This window comes from Lepidochelys olivacea, assembly GCF_965140295.1.
Source record: "Lepidochelys olivacea isolate rLepOli2 genome assembly, chromosome: 7".
NCBI lineage: Eukaryota > Metazoa > Chordata > Testudines > Cheloniidae > Lepidochelys > Lepidochelys olivacea.
The window spans coordinates 43,350,573-43,369,026 of record NC_140417.1 but is presented as its reverse complement, the minus strand read 5'-3'; the positions used below and the strand labels follow the sequence as shown (position 1 = coordinate 43,369,026).

Below are 18,454 nucleotides of genomic sequence, written 5' to 3'. Positions count from 1 at the left end.
CCAGACTCCTGCTGTACTGGGGCTGTTATCTTCTTCCATGGGCATCCCCCAGGCTTCTGTCATGAACACCTGATGCTAATGCACTGTGCTCAGCTAGAATCCTGACCCAATTGTTACAGTAGTACTCCGCATGCTGCATCTTACCTGTTTTACAAACAATTTTAACAGCTGATTAACATCCAACCCATCATACCTTCCAGACACTGGAAGTTTCTGGTTAGCCTGGCTAAAGTTATTATTTATCATGTACACAGGTAGAAATGTGGTCCTTAAGAGAGGTGGCCAGAAGTGGATGGCATGTACTTCAGCCTCATTCTATAATCGGAGGGGGTCTAAGCAGCCTCTAAAGTCTCTTCCATGACCTCTTTCTTTGTTGGCATCTAGATCTGCTTGGTGCCTATATTTCCTGTATGTTATCTGGCTTTCTATGAGTGCTTCTTGCTCCTTTGTCCTTGCAGTCGTCTCGTTATCTCTTATTGCTTCTTCCTTGACCTGGGTTCCACTGCACAGTGCTCCTTTCATCTGCTTTTCCAGTGTCTAATAGATCCACAGAGGAGCATCTAGTACCCTAGACAGAAAGCCAAAGAGCTGATAGCAGGTACTTTGCGGTATCAAGTGTATATGATCTATAGTATCTCCATCTCGGTCACAGTAATTCCATGGTAGCACCATTTCTTTATAAGGCCAGGTTGAGTGGTTGGTTATCAGATAATTGGTTAGAATGCTCAACTTGGATAAGAGATCTGTACTACTACTGATAAAGACTGCAATTTAATGGTAATTTTTACTGGATGTTTTGGCAGAGCTCAGTAGTGAGTCAGCTTCATTTTTTTACCACTGGAAACAAAGGACAGGAAGTTTGATAGTTTCCCCTATTTCTTAGGGGGAATTTGGTCCATTGGGAAAGGTGGTGTGTTGCAGGGTGCACTGGCATAGCTGTAAGGGAGAGCATGCTCAGCACCATGGCCACGCTGTGCCAAGTTAAAGCAAGCACTTTGTCCTTTGGTTTCTTGAGGGTGAGACAAGTGCCGGGCATGCTGATTCTGCCATAGCTTTAAAAACTTCTAAAGCAAAAACGCCCCACAATTTCCATTCGGTAGGTTTTATCTTCAATTTAAAAAGGCATCAAACTCCCTGTAAATGTACCTAAACATTTGTACAAAGCTGTACTGTATGTGGGAGTGGAAATTCCTTCTTAACCCTTCAGGCAGTCGTATGCCAGGAAGTATAATTATAATACTCAGTGGTATTTCTAGCTGGCAATAGTATTCTTAATGGTTAACCATTCCAGTTCTTTTTTAAAAATCCCGCTATAAAATTTGGCTGGGTGGAGCAGTGAATTCCACCAGTTGACTATAAACAGCATGAAGTACTACAGTACTACCTTGTATTTGTTTTCAGTTAATTGTTTTAGTTTCACCTGGTGACTCCTTGGTTTCAGATTATAAGTGAAGATAAAAAGAGAAAATGATAAAGAGGTTCATGTGTGTGGAAGTTTCTCTAAAATCATATGTATTCTCTGGGCCACTTTCTAAATACTTAGTTAGAGCCCTCTTAGGTTTTTCTGCAGGATCCATCAGGAAGTATTTGTTTAGTTTTTATAAAGAGTAAGAAGAGAGCCTAAAAATTATCTTAACATTATTAATGAAGGGAACTGGATAACTTGAGTTGTGACCTGCAGCAATTCCATCGCTCATGATCCCCATACAGGAAAGCAGGCAAACTAAAACATTATTCCCCTCTTTTAAAACACTAGGGGCAGGCCTACACTATAACCTAAGTCGATATAACTTATGTCGCTGAGGGGTGTGAAAAAGCCCGCTCCCACCCTGAGCAACGCAAGTTTTGCGCTGTCTGCACGGGGGCTACGTTGGCAGGAGATGCTCTCCCGTCAGCATAGTGCGTCTTCAGCAGACACGCTACGGCAGGGCAGCTGTGCTGCTGAAGCACTGGAGTGTAGACTTGCCCCAAGTATCCTCATAATTCTCCCTAGTTTTAAGATATTGAGGGCGAGGGGGGTAAGGGGAGATGAACTTTACAAAATGTTCCTGAACCATAAAATTAAGGAAAGGTGCTTTCAGAGATAATGTCCTATCAGCAGTTCTCTCAGTGTCTTCATTCATCTACTTGAAATCGTGCAAATTCGTTTTAGAAAAACCCATACATGTGCAAGGGCAAAAGTAATAAAACCCCCCATCAGTGTTGGTCATCTGCACAGACAGCTCAACAGGCAAGTTTTATTTTTCATAGATGATGAAGTATAACCCTTTTTAGAAAAAAGGATGGGGAGATCTCGCAAGGTTAAAGGATCTGGAAAGCTCCTCGCAGGAACAAGTTCTCTCGAGAGGTTTTTCATTTTTTATTCTAGCCAGGCTGAAAATACCAAGAGGAAAACCTCAAGCCATTTTGGCTCCTTTGACCTGGCTGGAATGGAAAGCTAACCAATGCAGTTTTATAAAAGTGAAAAATAAAAGCTAGAAAAAAATGTATTGAATATTCTGAGCCTTAGAAAAACTTGGTTTGGTTCAAAGTTATGCCAAACCCTTATTTTATCCAAACTAATTCACCTGAATTTGAAGATATAGCACACAAGTATGTAATGTTTAATCTAGTATTCCTAGAACAAGAAATTTTGACTTTAGATGTAGCTTGTCTGCTTTGAGAATACCTGTTGCCCATTATGTGTGTGTCACAATTCATCTGAGTAGCAATAGCTATGCCATGCGGAAAGCTCTTTGGTGCAAACAAGTTGCACACACAGGGAAGGAGACTTATTCTAGATCAATTTATAGAGGTGTTGCAATATGAGTTAAAACCTCACTCATTCTTTTTTAAACATCTTTTCAGTTGCCACAGCTTTGACAGCCATGTTGGTATAAGTCACATTTTCAGTGCACTGTTGTATAATGCTGAATGGACCGTAATGTATCTGTCTGTCTCAAATCCATAAAGCCTCTAGCTTAGCTACTGTGTAGCCCTCATCACTGGAGTGTATGAGCACCTTCTAATTTTTAATGTATTTATCCTCACCCCACCCAGTGAAGTAGGGCAGTGCTATTATGCCCATTTTACAAATGGGAGGGAACGGAACCACAGGTAGAATACGAGACTTTCCCAAGATCACACAGGAAATTGGTGGCAGAGCAAAGAATTTAACCTGGATGTCCAGGGTTCTATGCTAGCACTCCAACCACTGAATCATCCTTCCCTCTCTTGCATCCCCATATTCAGCGTTCTGTACATGACTGGGGCATCCAATCCTTTGCATTTGATTCAGCTCTGGACAGACTGACCCTGATGCTCTGCACAAAGCTGTCTAGAGTTGTGGATGTGTGGTATTCAATTCAACATGGTTTCATCTCACTCGTTAGCAGTAAATAACCCATCCTACTCACCATAATCCTTAAGTAAAGGGTGGAAAGCAGAAGTACAGGAAAATATCAGGAAAAAGCTACAGATAAAAGTGAAGTCCTTTATCATGTTTTTGCAAAATTACGTGTCCAACTGTGAAAATAGCAATAGTATAAAAACATTTACAGTTAGAAGGAATTGTACTGAAATCAAATCCATATCACTCATTTATTTTACTTTTTTTGCACTTAAGATTATATTGAAAATTGAGCTAGATCACAGCTCTGGAACATAAGTCTTAGAAAAACACATATGTCATTTAAGCAGAAATTGGTCATTACTATGCCAGCCTGTGTCCAGTGACCAGGTTCTTACTGAAACCATTACAGCATGTACAATATAGAAAGAAAATATTTAAATTTATAAAAGGAAGTTGTAGCCTATAAAATGAGTCCTCCTAATTAATGACTAATTTGAAAGAATTAAGTTGACTTACGAGTGCAGCAATAAGTTTAGTATGAGCAACAGCAATTTGAGATTAAATGTTGCATTAGGAATCTGTGTCACAGAGGTTAAACTTGGTTATCAGCCAAAGACACTCTTTGATGGCTCTTCTTTACGCTTCTCAAAGGCTGTTTCACCTCCTGTCCGATCTTGACTGAATACGGAAGGAGCCACAGAGCCCTCTTGTTCTTGAAAAAGAAGAACAAAAGGAGTCAATCAGTTAAAAAGATTTATGCCAACAACAGTTGTGCTGCTGGAACACATACTTCTTCTGTAATGAAATACATCACCCCATTCAAATGCATGGAAATTCAGGACCCGTCGAGTGTACTCAGTGGTACAAAACGTGTGGGTTTGCAGCACACACAGTTGCATTGCTCAATACTGTAGAATAGCGCTACTGTTCTGAATAATGTTGCAGATTCTCAAGGGCAGTGTAGGCCAATTGCCAAACATCTTGACCAGTATCTTTAATTTATCCCTCTGAGGAGAGAATCCCTGCAGCTACATTTGAAGCTTTCAAAACAGTTTTAAATTTGGAATACGGGATTTCAAATTTAAAGCCCATCTTTCCTCATGATCCCCCATCCCAATCCTAAAAGAGTGACAAACCATGAGCAGCAGGTGAGAGAGATTTCAATCAATAAGAAATTTTTCTTCTTTTCCCGTTTATGTCCTGTAGTCCAAGCACAGCTAATATATTCCCCTGACATCCCAGGCATCTCCCAATGTAGGATCAAATGCTCGAGTTCTGACCCATTTTTAAACTCAATGCTTAGTCAAGGAAGACCCACTGACATTAATTAGGGAGTAAGAAAGTGGTTTAGCCATGTTCCAGAAGTCAAATCCATGGCAATACTTCCCACCCTGTAATGCTCAGTCAGTATAGTCTGGAGGCAGAGGCTCACTTTGTGCAGAGCCTTTCACCTTATGAGCACCAGCTAGTGAAAACCTAATAGGTGGAAGAGGTGTAGGAAGCAGACAAATTCCTGCCCTTCCTCTCAGTTGATCCACATAACCAGGGCAAAATACATGAGCATTATCGTGCCTGCATTTCAGCAGAGGGTTCTGCCAGTTTTATATTTATGTGCTTTACTGCATATACTGTACTCCTTGGAAACATGAATCAGCTCCTTTTATTATTAGAAAAATTTCTTTTTGCTCTACACAAATGTAGGTTGCCTGAATGAAACTAGTTTGGCTGTTCTTTAGAGAGCTTGCACTTTAGCTGGGATTATCAATTAAATTCAAGTTTTACTTTGAAGATTTGCTTTAACATTTGTAGTACTGTAAACAGACAAGAGATTTACCACATTGCTTCATGACTTGGTAGGTTTTGGATTTAATTTGCTGGTTGGTGGAGAGCTTTCCTCTAGCCCCTTTGAGATCTTCCTCCTTCACTGGAGGACGCTTCTTTTTCACGGGGGCTGCCTACAAATTTTGACACATAAGTAGATGTCAGTATTTCAAGTTACAGAACATATAGGAGACAAAGATGCAACATATAGAACTGACAGGTTTCAGAGTGGTAGCTGTGTTAATCTGTAACAGCAAAAACAACGAGGAGTCCTTAAGCTTTCATGGGCTAAAACCCACTTCATCAGATGCATGGAGTGGAAAATACAGCACAGAGGTATAAATACACAGCATATTAAAAGATGGGAGTTGCCTTACCAAGTGGGGGGTCAGTGCTAACGAGCCAATTCAATTAAGGTGGAAGTAGGCTATTTTCAATAGTTGATGTCATAAATATAAAGGGAAGGGTAAACCCCTTTGAAATCCCTCCTGGCCAGGGGAAAGCTCCTCTCACCTGTAAAGGGTTAAGAAGCTAAAGGTAACCTCGCTGGCACCTGACCAAAATGACCAATGAGGAGACAAGATACTTTCAAAAGCTGGGAGGAGGGAGAGAAACAAAGGGGTTTGTGTGTCTGTCTGTAGTCGTCTTGGCCGGGGACAGACCAGGAATGGAGTCTTAGAACTTTTAGTAAGTAATCTAGCTAGGTATGTGTTAGATTATGATTTCTTTAAATGGCTGAGAAAAGAATTGTGCTGAATAGAATAACTATTTCTGTCTGTGTATCTTTTTTGTAACTTAAGGTTTTGCCTAGAGGGGTTCTCTATGTTTTTGAATCTAATTACCCTGTAAGATATCTACCATCCTGATTTTACAGGGGGGATTTCTTTATTTCTATTTACTTCTATTTTTTATTAAAAGTCTTCTTGTAAAACACTGAATGCTTTTTCATTGTTCTCAGATCCAAGGGTTTGGGTCTGTGGTCACCTATGCAAATTGGTGAGGCTTTTTATCCAACATTTCCCAGGAAAGGGGGGGTGCAAGTGTTGGGAGGATTGTTCATTGTTCTTAAGATCCAAGGGTCTGGGTCTGTAGTCACCTAGGCAAATTGGTGAGGCTTTTTACCAAACCTTGTCCAGGAAGTGGGGTGCAAGGTTTTGGGAAGTATTTTGGGGGGAAGGACGCGTCCAAACAGCTCTTCCCCAGTAACCAGTATTAGTTTGGTGGTGGTAGCGGCCATTCCAAGGATAACGGGGGTAATATTTGTTACCTTGGGGAAGTTTTGACCTAAGCTGGTAAAGATAAGCTTAGGAGGTTTTTCATGCAGGTCCCCACATCTGTACCCTAGAGTTCAGAGTGGGGGAGGAACCTTGACATGGTGGCACAGTGGTGGGATTAACCTGAAATCATTTTGAGATCCAGTTGAGATTTTTTGAACTAGAAATACAGATTTTAAAAAGGAATTTTTAGGAAGTCCAGAAGGCAGCTTTGAAACTGAAAGCAGCTTGGTTTCTCTCTGCTTTGTGGCCAAGCAGAGACAAAAGGGGATTATCTTGTGAATTGCAGGTTTTCTTGCCTGGAGGCAGGGTACTTAACTCCTGCAGGGAAATTCACAGTCTTCCAACCCAGAGGTTTTTTTTTTTTTCTTTTCTTCCTAAAAGTAAATAGGGGGTGTGTGCTCTACCCATTTGCCTGGAGACAAAAGTGGCAGGGTTTTTTTTTAGGATTTTGATTTTTTTTTTTTGTTTTACAAGGAGCACAGGTTTGAAAAGAAATTTTTTTTTTCTTTGGGCTGGGTAAGCAGTTTTCCAAGTAGTTGGAGGTTTTTTGCTTTAATTTGGGCCCAGAGCAGAGACAAGGGAATTGTCTTTTTCTGTAGGCTGACAATCACTATCAGAGAATAGGTACTCTATTCCAGCACAGCAAAAGTTTACAGCCAAGTTTTGTTTGTTTATTTCTAAACCTCGGGTGTAAAGTTAGTTAAAAACAGAGAGGTTAGAATGGCCAAATCCTCAGCTCGACTACAGCTGGAATTAGCCAAATTTCAGGCTGAGGAAAAACAAAGGGAACATGAAAGACAGATAGAACTCATGCGGCTGGAGAAGGAGGTACAGGAGGCTGCCCACAAGAGGGAAATGGAGGCAAGGAAGCATGTGGAGGAGATGGAGAGGATAAAGGCCCAGCAGAATATACCAACAAACCCTAGCAATCCTTCTCCAGGTACCACTTCCCATCCCAGAAAGTTCCCCACCTACAAGGCAGGTGATGATACTGAGGCCTTCTTAGAAAACTTCGAAAGGGCCTGCCTTGGGTACAACATCTCTACTGACCAATACATGGTAGAGCTGAGGCCGCAGCTCAGTGGACCCTTAGCTGAGGTGGCAGCTGAAATGCCTAAAGAACACATGAACAAGTATGAACTGTTTAAATCCAAGGCGAGAGTCAGAATGGGGATAACACCCGAGCAGTCTCGTCGGAGGTTCAGAGCCCTAAGGTGGAAACCAGACATGTCATTTACCCGACATGCCTACCACATTGTAAAACATTGGGATGCCTGGATATCAGGAGCAAGTGTTGAATCTCCAGTAAATTTGCCCTTCCTAATGCAAATGGAACAATTCTTAGAGGGTGTTCCTGAGGAAATAGAAAGATACATCCTAGATGGGAAACCCAAAACTGTAATTGAGGCAGGAGAGATTGGAGCCAGATGGGTGGAGGTGGCAGAGAAGAAGAAAACTGGTCGCAGTTGGAGCGGAGACCAGAAGGGACCACCCCAGACCACACCCTATTACCGGGGGCCGCCCAAAGCCCCAGCTACCTCCCAAAGAACCCTCCAGACCCCTTATCGTCCCACCACCCCGTTCTCCAGCAACCCACCTCGCCCCGGTGACCCGTCAGCTGGACGATGTTTTAAATGTAACGAGCTGGGGCATGTAAAGGCCAACTGCCCCAAGAACCCCAACAGGTTACAGTTCATTGCACCGGAATCACACCAGAGGTCCACAGGCCCAGATACCTCCCAGATACCCTTGGAGCGGAGGGAAACTGTGAGTGTGGGTGGGAAGAAGGTCACCGCGTGGAGGGACACCGGAGCACAAGTGTCAGCTATCCATGCTTCCTTAGTGGACCCCAATTTAATCAACCCAGAGATCCAAGTGACGATTCAACCCTTCAAGTCCAACTCTTTCAATTTGCCTACAGCCAAGTTGCCTGTCCAGTACAAGGGCTGGTCAGGAATGTGGACTTTTGCAGTCTATGATGATTATCCCATCCCCATGCTGTTGGGGGAAGACTTGGCCAATCATGTGAAGCAGGCCAAGAGGGTGGGAATGGTCACCCGCAACCAGGCTAAACAAGCCGTGAGGCCTAGCTCTGTTCCGGAAACTTCTATCAGGACCCAGTCAGAGGTGATGGACCTGGACCCCAGGCCAATGTCTGCAACAGCAGTAGTGGATCCAGTCCCAGAGACCCAGACGGAACCAGTCCCAGAACCGGAACCAGCCGAACAACCAACACCAGACCCCGTGTCAGCACTGAATCCAGTACTTGCAACCTCAACACCAGAGGGCCCCACCGAACCTGAACTGGCAGCAGCCGATAACCCTACACAAGAGGCTCAGCCGGAGCCTGAATCCCAACATAGTGCACCAGCGGAGAGCGGTTCACAGTCAACAGAAACAGCTCCATCCCCTATATCGCTTCCAGAGGGACCAAGCCTAGGTCCACAATCCCATGAGGAACTGATGTCTCCAGCATCAAGGGAACAGTTCCAGACCGAACAGGAAGCAGATGAAAGCCTCCAGAGAGCTTGGACGGCGGCACGGAGCAACCCACCGCCTCTCAGCTCTTCTAATAGATCCAGGTTTGTTGTAGAAAGAGGACTTTTATACAAGGAAACTCTTTCTGGGGGACACCAGGAAGACTGGCATCCTCAGAGACAGTTGGTAGTTCCAACTAAATACCGGGCCAAGCTCTTGAGCTTAGCCCATGATCACCCTAGTGGCCATGCTGGGGTGAACAGGACCAAAGACCGTTTGGGGGGGTCATTCCACTGGGAGGGAATGGGCAAGGATGTTTCTACCTATGTCCAGTCTTGTGAGGTGTGCCAAAGAGTGGGAAAACCCCAAGACCAGGTCAAAGCTCCTCTCCAGCCACTCCCCATCATTGAAGTTCCATTTCAGCGAGTAGCTGTGGATATTCTGGGTCCTTTTCCGAAAAAGACACCCAGAGGAAAGCAGTACATACTGACTTTCATGGATTTTGCCACCCGATGGCCGGAAGCAGTAGCTCTAAGCAACACCAGGGCTAAAAGTGTGTGCCAGGCACTAGCAGACATTTTTGCCAGGGTAGGTTGGCCCTCCGACATCCTCACAGATGCAGGGACTAATTTCCTGGCAGGAACTATGAAAAACCTTTGGGAAGCTCATGGGGTAAATCACTTGGTTGCCACTCCTTACCATCATCAAACAAATGGCATGGTGGAGAAGTTTAATGGAACTTTGGGGGCCATGATACGTAAATTCGTAAATGAGCACTCCAATGATTGGGACCTAGTATTGCAGCAGTTGCTCTTTGCCTACAGAGCTGTACCACATCCCAGTTTAGGGTTTTCTCCATTTGAACTTGTATATGGCCGTGAGGTTAAGGGGCCATTGCAGTTGGTGAAGCAGCAATGGGAGGGATTTACACCTTCTCCAGGAACTAACATTCTGGACTTTGTAACCAACCTACAAAACACCCTCCGAACCTCTTTAGCCCTTGCTAGAGAAAACTTACAGGATGCTCAAAAAGAGCAAAAAGCCTGGTATGATAAACATGCCAGAGAGCGTTCCTTCAAAGTAGGAGACCAGGTCATGGTCTTAAAGGCGCTCCAGGCCCATAAAATGGAAGCATCGTGGGAAGGGCCATTCGTGGTCCAGGAGCGCCTGGGAGCTGTTAATTATCTCATAGCATTCCCCACCTCCAACCGAAAGCCTAAGGTGTATCATATTAATTCTCTAAAGCCCTTTTATTCCAGAGAATTAAAGGTTTGTCAGTTTACAGCCCAGGGAGGAGACGACGCTGAGTGGCCTGAAGGTGTCTACTACGAAGGGAAATGTGCTGGTGGTGTGGAAGAGGTGAACCTCTCCATGACCCTTGGGCGTATGCAGCGACAGCAGATCCAGGAGCTGTGCACTAGCTATGCGCCAACGTTCTCAGCCACCCCAGGACTGACTGAACGGGCATACCACTCCATTGACACAGGTAATGCTCACCCAATTAGGGTCCAACCTTACCGGGTGTCTCCTCAAGCTAAAACTGCTATAGAACGGGAGATCCAGGATATGTTACAGATGGGTGTAATCCGCCCCTCTGAAAGTGCATGGGCATCTCCAGTGGTTCTAGTTCCCAAACCAGATGGGGAAATACGTTTTTGCGTGGACTACCGTAAGCTAAATGCTGTAACTCGCCCAGACAACTATCCCATGCCACGCACAGATGAACTATTAGAGAAACTGGGAAGGGCCCAGTTCATCTCTACCTTGGACTTAACCAAGGGGTACTGGCAGGTACCGCTAGATGAATCTGCCAAGGAAAGGTCAGCCTTCATCACACATCTCGGGCTGTATGAATTTAATGTACTCCCTTTCGGGCTGCGAAATGCACCCGCCACTTTCCAAAGACTTGTAGATGGTCTCCTAGCGGGATTAGGAGAATATGCAGTCGCCTACCTTGACGATGTGGCCATATTTTCGGATTCCTGGGCAGACCACCTGGAACATCTACAAAAAGTCCTTGAGCGCATAAGGGAGGCAGGACTAACTGTTAAGGCTAAGAAGTGTCAAATAGGCCTAAACAGAGTGACTTACCTTGGACACCAGGTGGGTCAAGGAACTATCAGCCCCCTACAGGCCAAAGTGGATGCTATCCAAAAGTGGCCTGTCCCAAAGTCAAAGAAACAGGTTCAATCCTTCTTAGGCTTGGCCGGTTATTACAGACGATTTGTACCGCACTACAGCCAAATCGCTGCCCCACTGACAGACCTAACCAAAAAGAAACAGCCAAATGCTGTTCAGTGGACCGGAAAGTGTCAGAAGGCCTTTAACAAGCTTAAAGCGACACTCATGTCTGACCCTGTACTAAGGGCCCCAGACTTTGACAAACCGTTCCTAGTAACCACAGATGCATCCGAGCGTGGTGTGGGAGCAGTTTTAATGCAGAAAGGACCTGATCAAGAATTCCACCCTGTAGTGTTTCTCAGCAAAAAACTGTCTGAGAGGGAAAGCAACTGGTCAGTCACTGAAAAAGAATGTTATGCCATTGTCTACGCTCTGGAAAAGCTACGCCCATATGTTTGGGGACGGCGTTTCCACCTGCAAACCGACCATGCTGCACTAAAGTGGCTTCACACCGTCAAAGAAACTAACAGAAAACTTCTTCGGTGGAGTTTAGCTCTCCAAGATTTTGATTTCGACATCCAACACCTCTCAGGAGCTTCTAATAAAGTAGCTGATGCACTCTCCCGTGAAAATTTCCCAGAATCAACTGGTTAAAATCGTCCTTGAGATGTGGAAAATATTGTTAGTCTTTATGTACTTGGTAGTATATTTAGAGATGCATGTGTCTTATTAACTGTTTTCCTAGAGCTCCAGGAAGAAATCCCAGCCAGTGTTTCACCCTAGCTGAGATTTGGGGGGCGTGTCATAAATATAAAGGGAAGGGTAAACCCCTTTGAAATCCCTCCTGGCCAGGGGAAAGCTCCTCTCACCTGTAAAGGGTTAAGAAGCTAAAGGTAACCTCGCTGGCACCTGACCAAAATGACCAATGAGGAGACAAGATACTTTCAAAAGCTGGGAGGAGGGAGAGAAACAAAGGGGTTTGTGTGTCTGTCTGTAGTCGTCTTGGCCGGGGACAGACCAGGAATGGAGTCTTAGAACTTTTAGTAAGTAATCTAGCTAGGTATGTGTTAGATTATGATTTCTTTAAATGGCTGAGAAAAGAATTGTGCTGAATAGAATAACTATTTCTGTCTGTGTATCTTTTTTGTAACTTAAGGTTTTGCCTAGAGGGGTTCTCTATGTTTTTGAATCTAATTACCCTGTAAGATATCTACCATCCTGATTTTACAGGGGGGATTTCTTTATTTCTATTTACTTCTATTTTTTATTAAAAGTCTTCTTGTAAAACACTGAATGCTTTTTCATTGTTCTCAGATCCAAGGGTTTGGGTCTGTGGTCACCTATGCAAATTGGTGAGGCTTTTTATCCAACATTTCCCAGGAAAGGGGGGGTGCAAGTGTTGGGAGGATTGTTCATTGTTCTTAAGATCCAAGGGTCTGGGTCTGTAGTCACCTAGGCAAATTGGTGAGGCTTTTTACCAAACCTTGTCCAGGAAGTGGGGTGCAAGGTTTTGGGAAGTATTTTGGGGGGAAGGACGCGTCCAAACAGCTCTTCCCCAGTAACCAGTATTAGTTTGGTGGTGGTAGCGGCCATTCCAAGGATAACGGGGGTAATATTTGTTACCTTGGGGAAGTTTTGACCTAAGCTGGTAAAGATAAGCTTAGGAGGTTTTTCATGCAGGTCCCCACATCTGTACCCTAGAGTTCAGAGTGGGGGAGGAACCTTGACAGTTGAGAAGGGAGGAAAAATCACTTTTGTAGTGCTAATGAGTTCAATGTGATCAAGGTGGCCCATTTTAAACAGTTGACGAGAAGGTGTGAGTATCAGCAGGGGGGAAATTAGTTTTTGTAGTGACCCATCCACTCCCAGTCTTGGCCAAACTGGGCAGTCTCTACGCAAGAGAATAAATGGACACAAATCTGACATCAAGAATTATAACATTCAAAAACCAGCAGGAGAACACTTCAATCTCCCTGGACACTCAATAATAGACTTAAATGTGGCAATTCCTCAACAAAAAAACTTCAAAAACAGACTCCAACGAGAAACCGCAGAACTGGACACCATTTTGCAAACCAATTTGCAAACTGGACACCATCAAATTAGGCCTGAATAAAGACTGGGGGTGGATGGGTCACTACAAAAACTAATTTCCCCCCTGCTGATACTCACACTTTCTCGACAACTGTTTGAAATGGGCTACATTGAACTCATTAGCACTACAAAAGTGATTTTTCTTCCCTTCTTCTCAACTGTTGAGAATAGCCCACTTCCACCTTACTTGAATTGGCTCATTAGTACTGACCCCCCACTTGGTAAGGCAACTCCCATCTTTTAATATGCTGTGTATTTATACCTCTGTGCTGTATTTTCCACTCCATGCATCTGATGAAGTGGGTTTTAGCCCATGAACACTTATGCCCAAATAAATTTGTTAGTCTCTAAGGTGCCACAAGGATTCCTCATTGTTTTAACATATAGAACTGTTATCTAACACATACTCTATATTCCATCTATACCTACACTATATTGTACACACTAATGATCTGCGGCCTTGTACAGCACACACAGGTAACAGTAGGCAGCTACATTGCACACAGATGGCAAAGAAGAAAAAAATTTGCTACCAAAAATTCATCTTCCTGAACTAGGTGTTGAAAACACTTGCCCTAGTAACCTGAGAACCATTGTTACATTATAATTATCTTGAGACGACGTAACTTTTGGAAGATGGAGTGGAAGTGGTTTATAATCATGTATACCAAATTTTGCCTTGTGCCTAAAGACCAAAAGGGACAGGTAGTTAAGGAACCTGAGCCTAGGTTTGGAAAGTAAAGAGGAAAAAAGATAGAAGAATTTAGATCTCGACTTACAAATATGAAGACATATCCATTAATCTATTATGCTGAGGGAAAGATGTCCAGGAGTGTCAACATACCAACTGACAAAGTTGGAATGGTTCAAACCATTGTGGTAAAATCTGATGTAGGCATCAGACTTTTCACTGCAGAGTTAACTCGGGTGATCAGCACCTGGGTCTGAGCACCCAATTTAGTCTAGAGCAGGTGTGAGCAGCCATCCTGCAAACTGAGTTAGTGTCCTTACACTGATGCTGCACTTACCCACGTGTGGTGCTAGGACTTCCAGGGTAATCTCACGTGGTTCTTAGCACTGCAGTAAACTGAGATGCTCTATGATTCTTTCCCAGTAAATTCTGGGAGAACTTTTCTGTCCTTCTAGGCACATGGGGGGAATTGTGGGAAGACATTGGAAGACGACCAAGCACTCCAGTGATTTAGTCTGTCTCTTCACTGCAAAGTGGGTATCTTATGAACCCAAGAAAAAGCCTCACTGGGGCTTTGACCTGCAGCCCAAGATGGGGCACCTACTCTGGGTTGAAAGCACCACTAAATCATGGATCAGAGGTTTCTGTGTGTGGAGATTAGGGGCAGCACCAGAGTAAGAGTTTGGGATAACTCCGCAGTGAAGACACACCCTGAGTCTAAACTTGTTAAGTGTTCATTATTTATTTCTCTAGAAATACTCACTTGTATTTAATATGTTGGAGAAAATTTCTGGTTGGACTTCATTGATCCAGATTAAATATTTGTCCATAAAATTATTAGTCTTTTGGTAACTAAAAGATCTCTCTTTCCCATCCAATCTTCTTTTGTCTGACCAGAGAGTTTGTATAATTTAGTAGTGCAAACCAAGCAATCGGTAGTGTTGGCTACAGGTTCTGAACACATTTAAGTGTCTTGATTCATAATCTGGAGTGAATAAATAAGTGATGAATAAAATCTCAAATTCTACAGCAGAAACAGGTGTAACTGAGGGTTGCCATTTACCATATTTTTGCAAATACTGTATGTTGTACAGCTCTGATTTTTCTACCTAGACTTCTTCCAGCCAGTGAGAATGGTAATAGCTGAATGCATCACCGTCAAAAGAGGAAGTTGTAGGAATGACAACATTGGTCAGTGTTAGCCAGTCACACACACAATTCTTGAAAGTCTTGCCTTCAGGGTGCTATTTCAAGGAATGACAGACATGAAGACACCACTCCCTGCTGGCATGGAGTGCACAGTGGTAACTAACATACAGGCATGCAATTCGATTAGTCCAACCACATCCTCACAAGATAAGCAACTGAAGAATTAAAAACAATAGCCAAAGTGTTTAAGAGTAGTTGTGTATTATTTGAGTACCAAGAGCCTGGCATTCTGTAGCTAGATCCTCTTTCCCTATTTTGACTTCAGTTAGTTATTGCTGATTGATTGCAGAGAACTTATCTTGGTGGAAGGGGGACAATAGATGAATTTCTAGAGATTGGAGACCAAACAAAGAGACCATGTAAATGCAGGGGAATAGATTCTCTCAACCCCAGGCATGAGAATGTTTTCAGTAGTTTGTTCCAAGCAGCATCCGTGCTCATGACTTTAGGCAGTGCGAAGGTTGGTTGTACTGGAGACTCTTGCATGTTTTCTCTTGGCTACAAACACAGAAGAATGCCTCAGCATAGCTTGTGGCACCTTAGAGACTAACCAATTTATTTGAGCATGAGCTTTCGTGAGCTACAGCTCACTTCATCGGATGCATGCCGTGGAAACTGCAGCAGGCTTTATTTATACACAGAGAATATGAAAAAATACCTCCTCCCACCCCACTGTCCTGCTGGTAATAGCTTATCTAAAGTGATCATCAGGTGGGCCATTTCCAGCACAAATCCAGGTTTTCTCACCCTCCACCACCTGGGCTATCACCAGCAGGAGAGTGCATTTGTGTGGGGGGGTGGAGGGTGAGAAAACCTGGATTTGTGCTGGAAATGGCCCACCTGATGATCACTTTAGATAAGCTATTACCAGCAGGACAGTGGGGTGGGAGGAGGTATTTTTTCATATTCTCTGTGTATAAATAAAGCCTGCTGCAGTTTCCACGGCATGCATCCGATGAAGTGAGCTGTAGCTCACGAAAGCTCATGCTCAAATAAATTGGTTAGTCTCTAAGGTGCCACAAGTACTCCTTTTCTTTTTGCGAATACAGACTAACACGGCTGTTACTCTGAAATCAGCATAGCTTGCGATCAATGTCACTGAAATTTACTGTGGGAACCAAAATGTCCTTGAGGCCTCTGGGGAAAGTGTTATATAGCCAGCCAAAGAAAGCAAAGGCATAAAACCTAAAAAAAGAAATTCTTTTAACAGAGTTTCTCAGTAAGTGGTTAGTGCCATTCGTTAACTGATTATTCAAGAGACAGACTAAGTATCTACTATATGGCACAGGTTTCATGTATATGTCTGTATTGGTATTTGTCATGCAGTGTGAATTATTTATATACCTCACAGCCCCACAACTGGGCAATGAAGAGAGTAATACACAGGCCTTTTATTGTGGGTGCATGTTCTAAACCAGAATAGGGGGAAACTGGTTTCATGAACAGGGTGAGCATGAAACCTGCGGAATCCCTTCTTAAATCTTAAATGCCAGGCATCAGGATTTCTTAACTTACCGTGGCAGAAATCATTAATTCTAAGGCTTTGTCTTTACTGCCAAAAATGGTGTGTGTTGACAGCATGGTAATGAATGTGCATTAGCTATCCCACTGTAAAACCCTAGTGGAAGTAAGAAACCTGTAGTTTTTACCATGTGGTAGGTTGGTAAAGCCAACTCTACCCCCCCAGCCTGTGGTTGGCCTCATGGTAAAAGCTACAGTGCCTTGCCTCCAATAGGAATTTACAGCAGGAGAGCTAAAAAACATTAGTTATCTTGCAGTAAACACACTTTCTTTGGCAGTGAAGACAGCCTCAGTAAAGAAGCTTCAGTCCTGCTGGCACTCCAGGTATCATTGTGACTGGCAGACAGTAGAACTGTTTTCAATTGCTTGCCAGTCACAAATGACAGGATCTTAGCCAGAAACTATTCCTAGTAGGCACAACATTCCAGCCTGGGTTTATCTCCAATTGTCAATAGCACAAAGTGTTGGTTTACAAGATCTGCAACATTGCCTTCAAGTCTATTTCACTTGGAAGAAAGAGAATAAGCAGAACTGAATTCTTTCCAAATTCTTCATAGGGTTCTTTTCTCTAGCCTTGCAGTATTGCTCCTATAAAGCTTTCTTACCATCTCAGCTCTGTCACAAAATACTGTCCATTAGGAAAACAGTATGTAAATATACATTCGTTGGGTTTTTTATGCATTCATAGCAATCTTGAAATTGAGCCACTTAGACATACTTTAAAATGCATAGGGGTGGGGAGTCTGAGAATGATTTTAACCTATTGGTTACATGGTACATTTGAAGTTAAATGAGTACTTTGGGTCTTGACACCTATTTTATATTTTTGTCTAGAATTTTCAGTCCCTCATACTCATTGCTTTTCTGTATTTTGTTACAATGAAGCCTCATTTTACATAGAGAATGGTACACCTCAAGGAGATAGAGCAAGAAACAAAAAGTTAAACTAAAATTCCACATTTACACATTCTATAGCCTTTGGGATTAGCCTAAAAGCAAAAACAGGAATCCCCTCCACATTTTAAATCTATCACCGTATCTGCACAACCTAGAGGACAAACATATCTTTCCTTTTCAACAAATGTGATCAAAGCTAAAAAGGATAGTTTACGTTGTTGTGTTAATTTGCAATTGCGCCAGTAGAGGAGAAGCTGCTTTTTGGTCACTCGCAAAATAATTAATCAAAAAATAGTTTCATTGCTAAATTCTTTCACAAAGTTTGGCATGAAAAAAACTTCCAAAATAACTAATTGAATAGCAAACAGGTCAGTGATTTGAGAAAATTTTCATTAACACAAGGATTAACAAAGCATAAACTGTCAAACTACTTAACCAGAAGAATCATTGAATAGTGCAGTATTTTTCAGATGTGGTGCAATACACCAGCCAACTTAATATCATTCCATACCTGGGACATAGCTGGGGTGCTCCCTCAATATTAGTCCTCTCGGAGGCAGTTTTTCCCTTGGATCAGCTCCTAGTACACTCTGCAGCAGCCTGATTTTTCCTCGACTTATATAGACCATTAACATGAAGTCATTAGCTGGGTCATTTTCCCAAACCAGATCCCAGAATGATTCCAGTTGACACAGGCTGCTGTTTTGAAAGGTTTATTCTTAGCGATGACTGGGGTTTGTAGAATTTACTGACCTGCCTGGCTGGAGCTGGGATGAAGCTCAGAACTGACAAGAGGAGACAGCTGCAGTAGTGAAACTGAGCGGATGGAAGTTCAGGCCACTCTACTATAACAAATAGTTCTTCCAGGGGAACCTGCGGAGGCTCTATTTATAACTTTAAAAGGCAATGCTTTGTTAAAGACTCTTTTCTGACTCTGAATGCTTCTGATGGGAAGGCTGACAAAAATGTGGAGGGGATTTGGTTTCTTACTCTCCCAGTGTTACCATATTGTGC

The 18,454-nt window shown here is 43.1% G+C and overlaps 1 protein-coding gene across 1 annotated transcript; it reads right to left on the bottom strand.

Moving 5' to 3' along the window:
• Positions 1-3,547: 3,547 nt before the first annotated feature.
• MUSTN1 (musculoskeletal, embryonic nuclear protein 1) lies at positions 3,548-18,238 on the bottom strand. Its single transcript, XM_084634472.1, has 3 exons — positions 17,952-18,238; positions 5,166-5,286; positions 3,548-4,043 (listed from the first exon to the last, which is right to left on the bottom strand). The coding sequence occupies exons 1-3, from the start codon at positions 17,958-17,960 to the stop codon at positions 3,937-3,939; spliced, it is 237 nt and encodes a 78-aa protein (XP_084490598.1). The 5' UTR covers positions 17,961-18,238; the 3' UTR covers positions 3,548-3,936.
• Positions 18,239-18,454: the final 216 nt, after the last annotated feature.

Bases quoted from the DNA above. Each gene is read 5' to 3' on its own strand.
- MUSTN1 (XM_084634472.1), bottom strand. The intron at 4,044-5,165 runs GTAAATCTCTTG...TTCTTTTTCAAG, and splicing joins CCAAGTCATGAAGCAATGTG to AACAAGAGGGCTCTGTGGCT.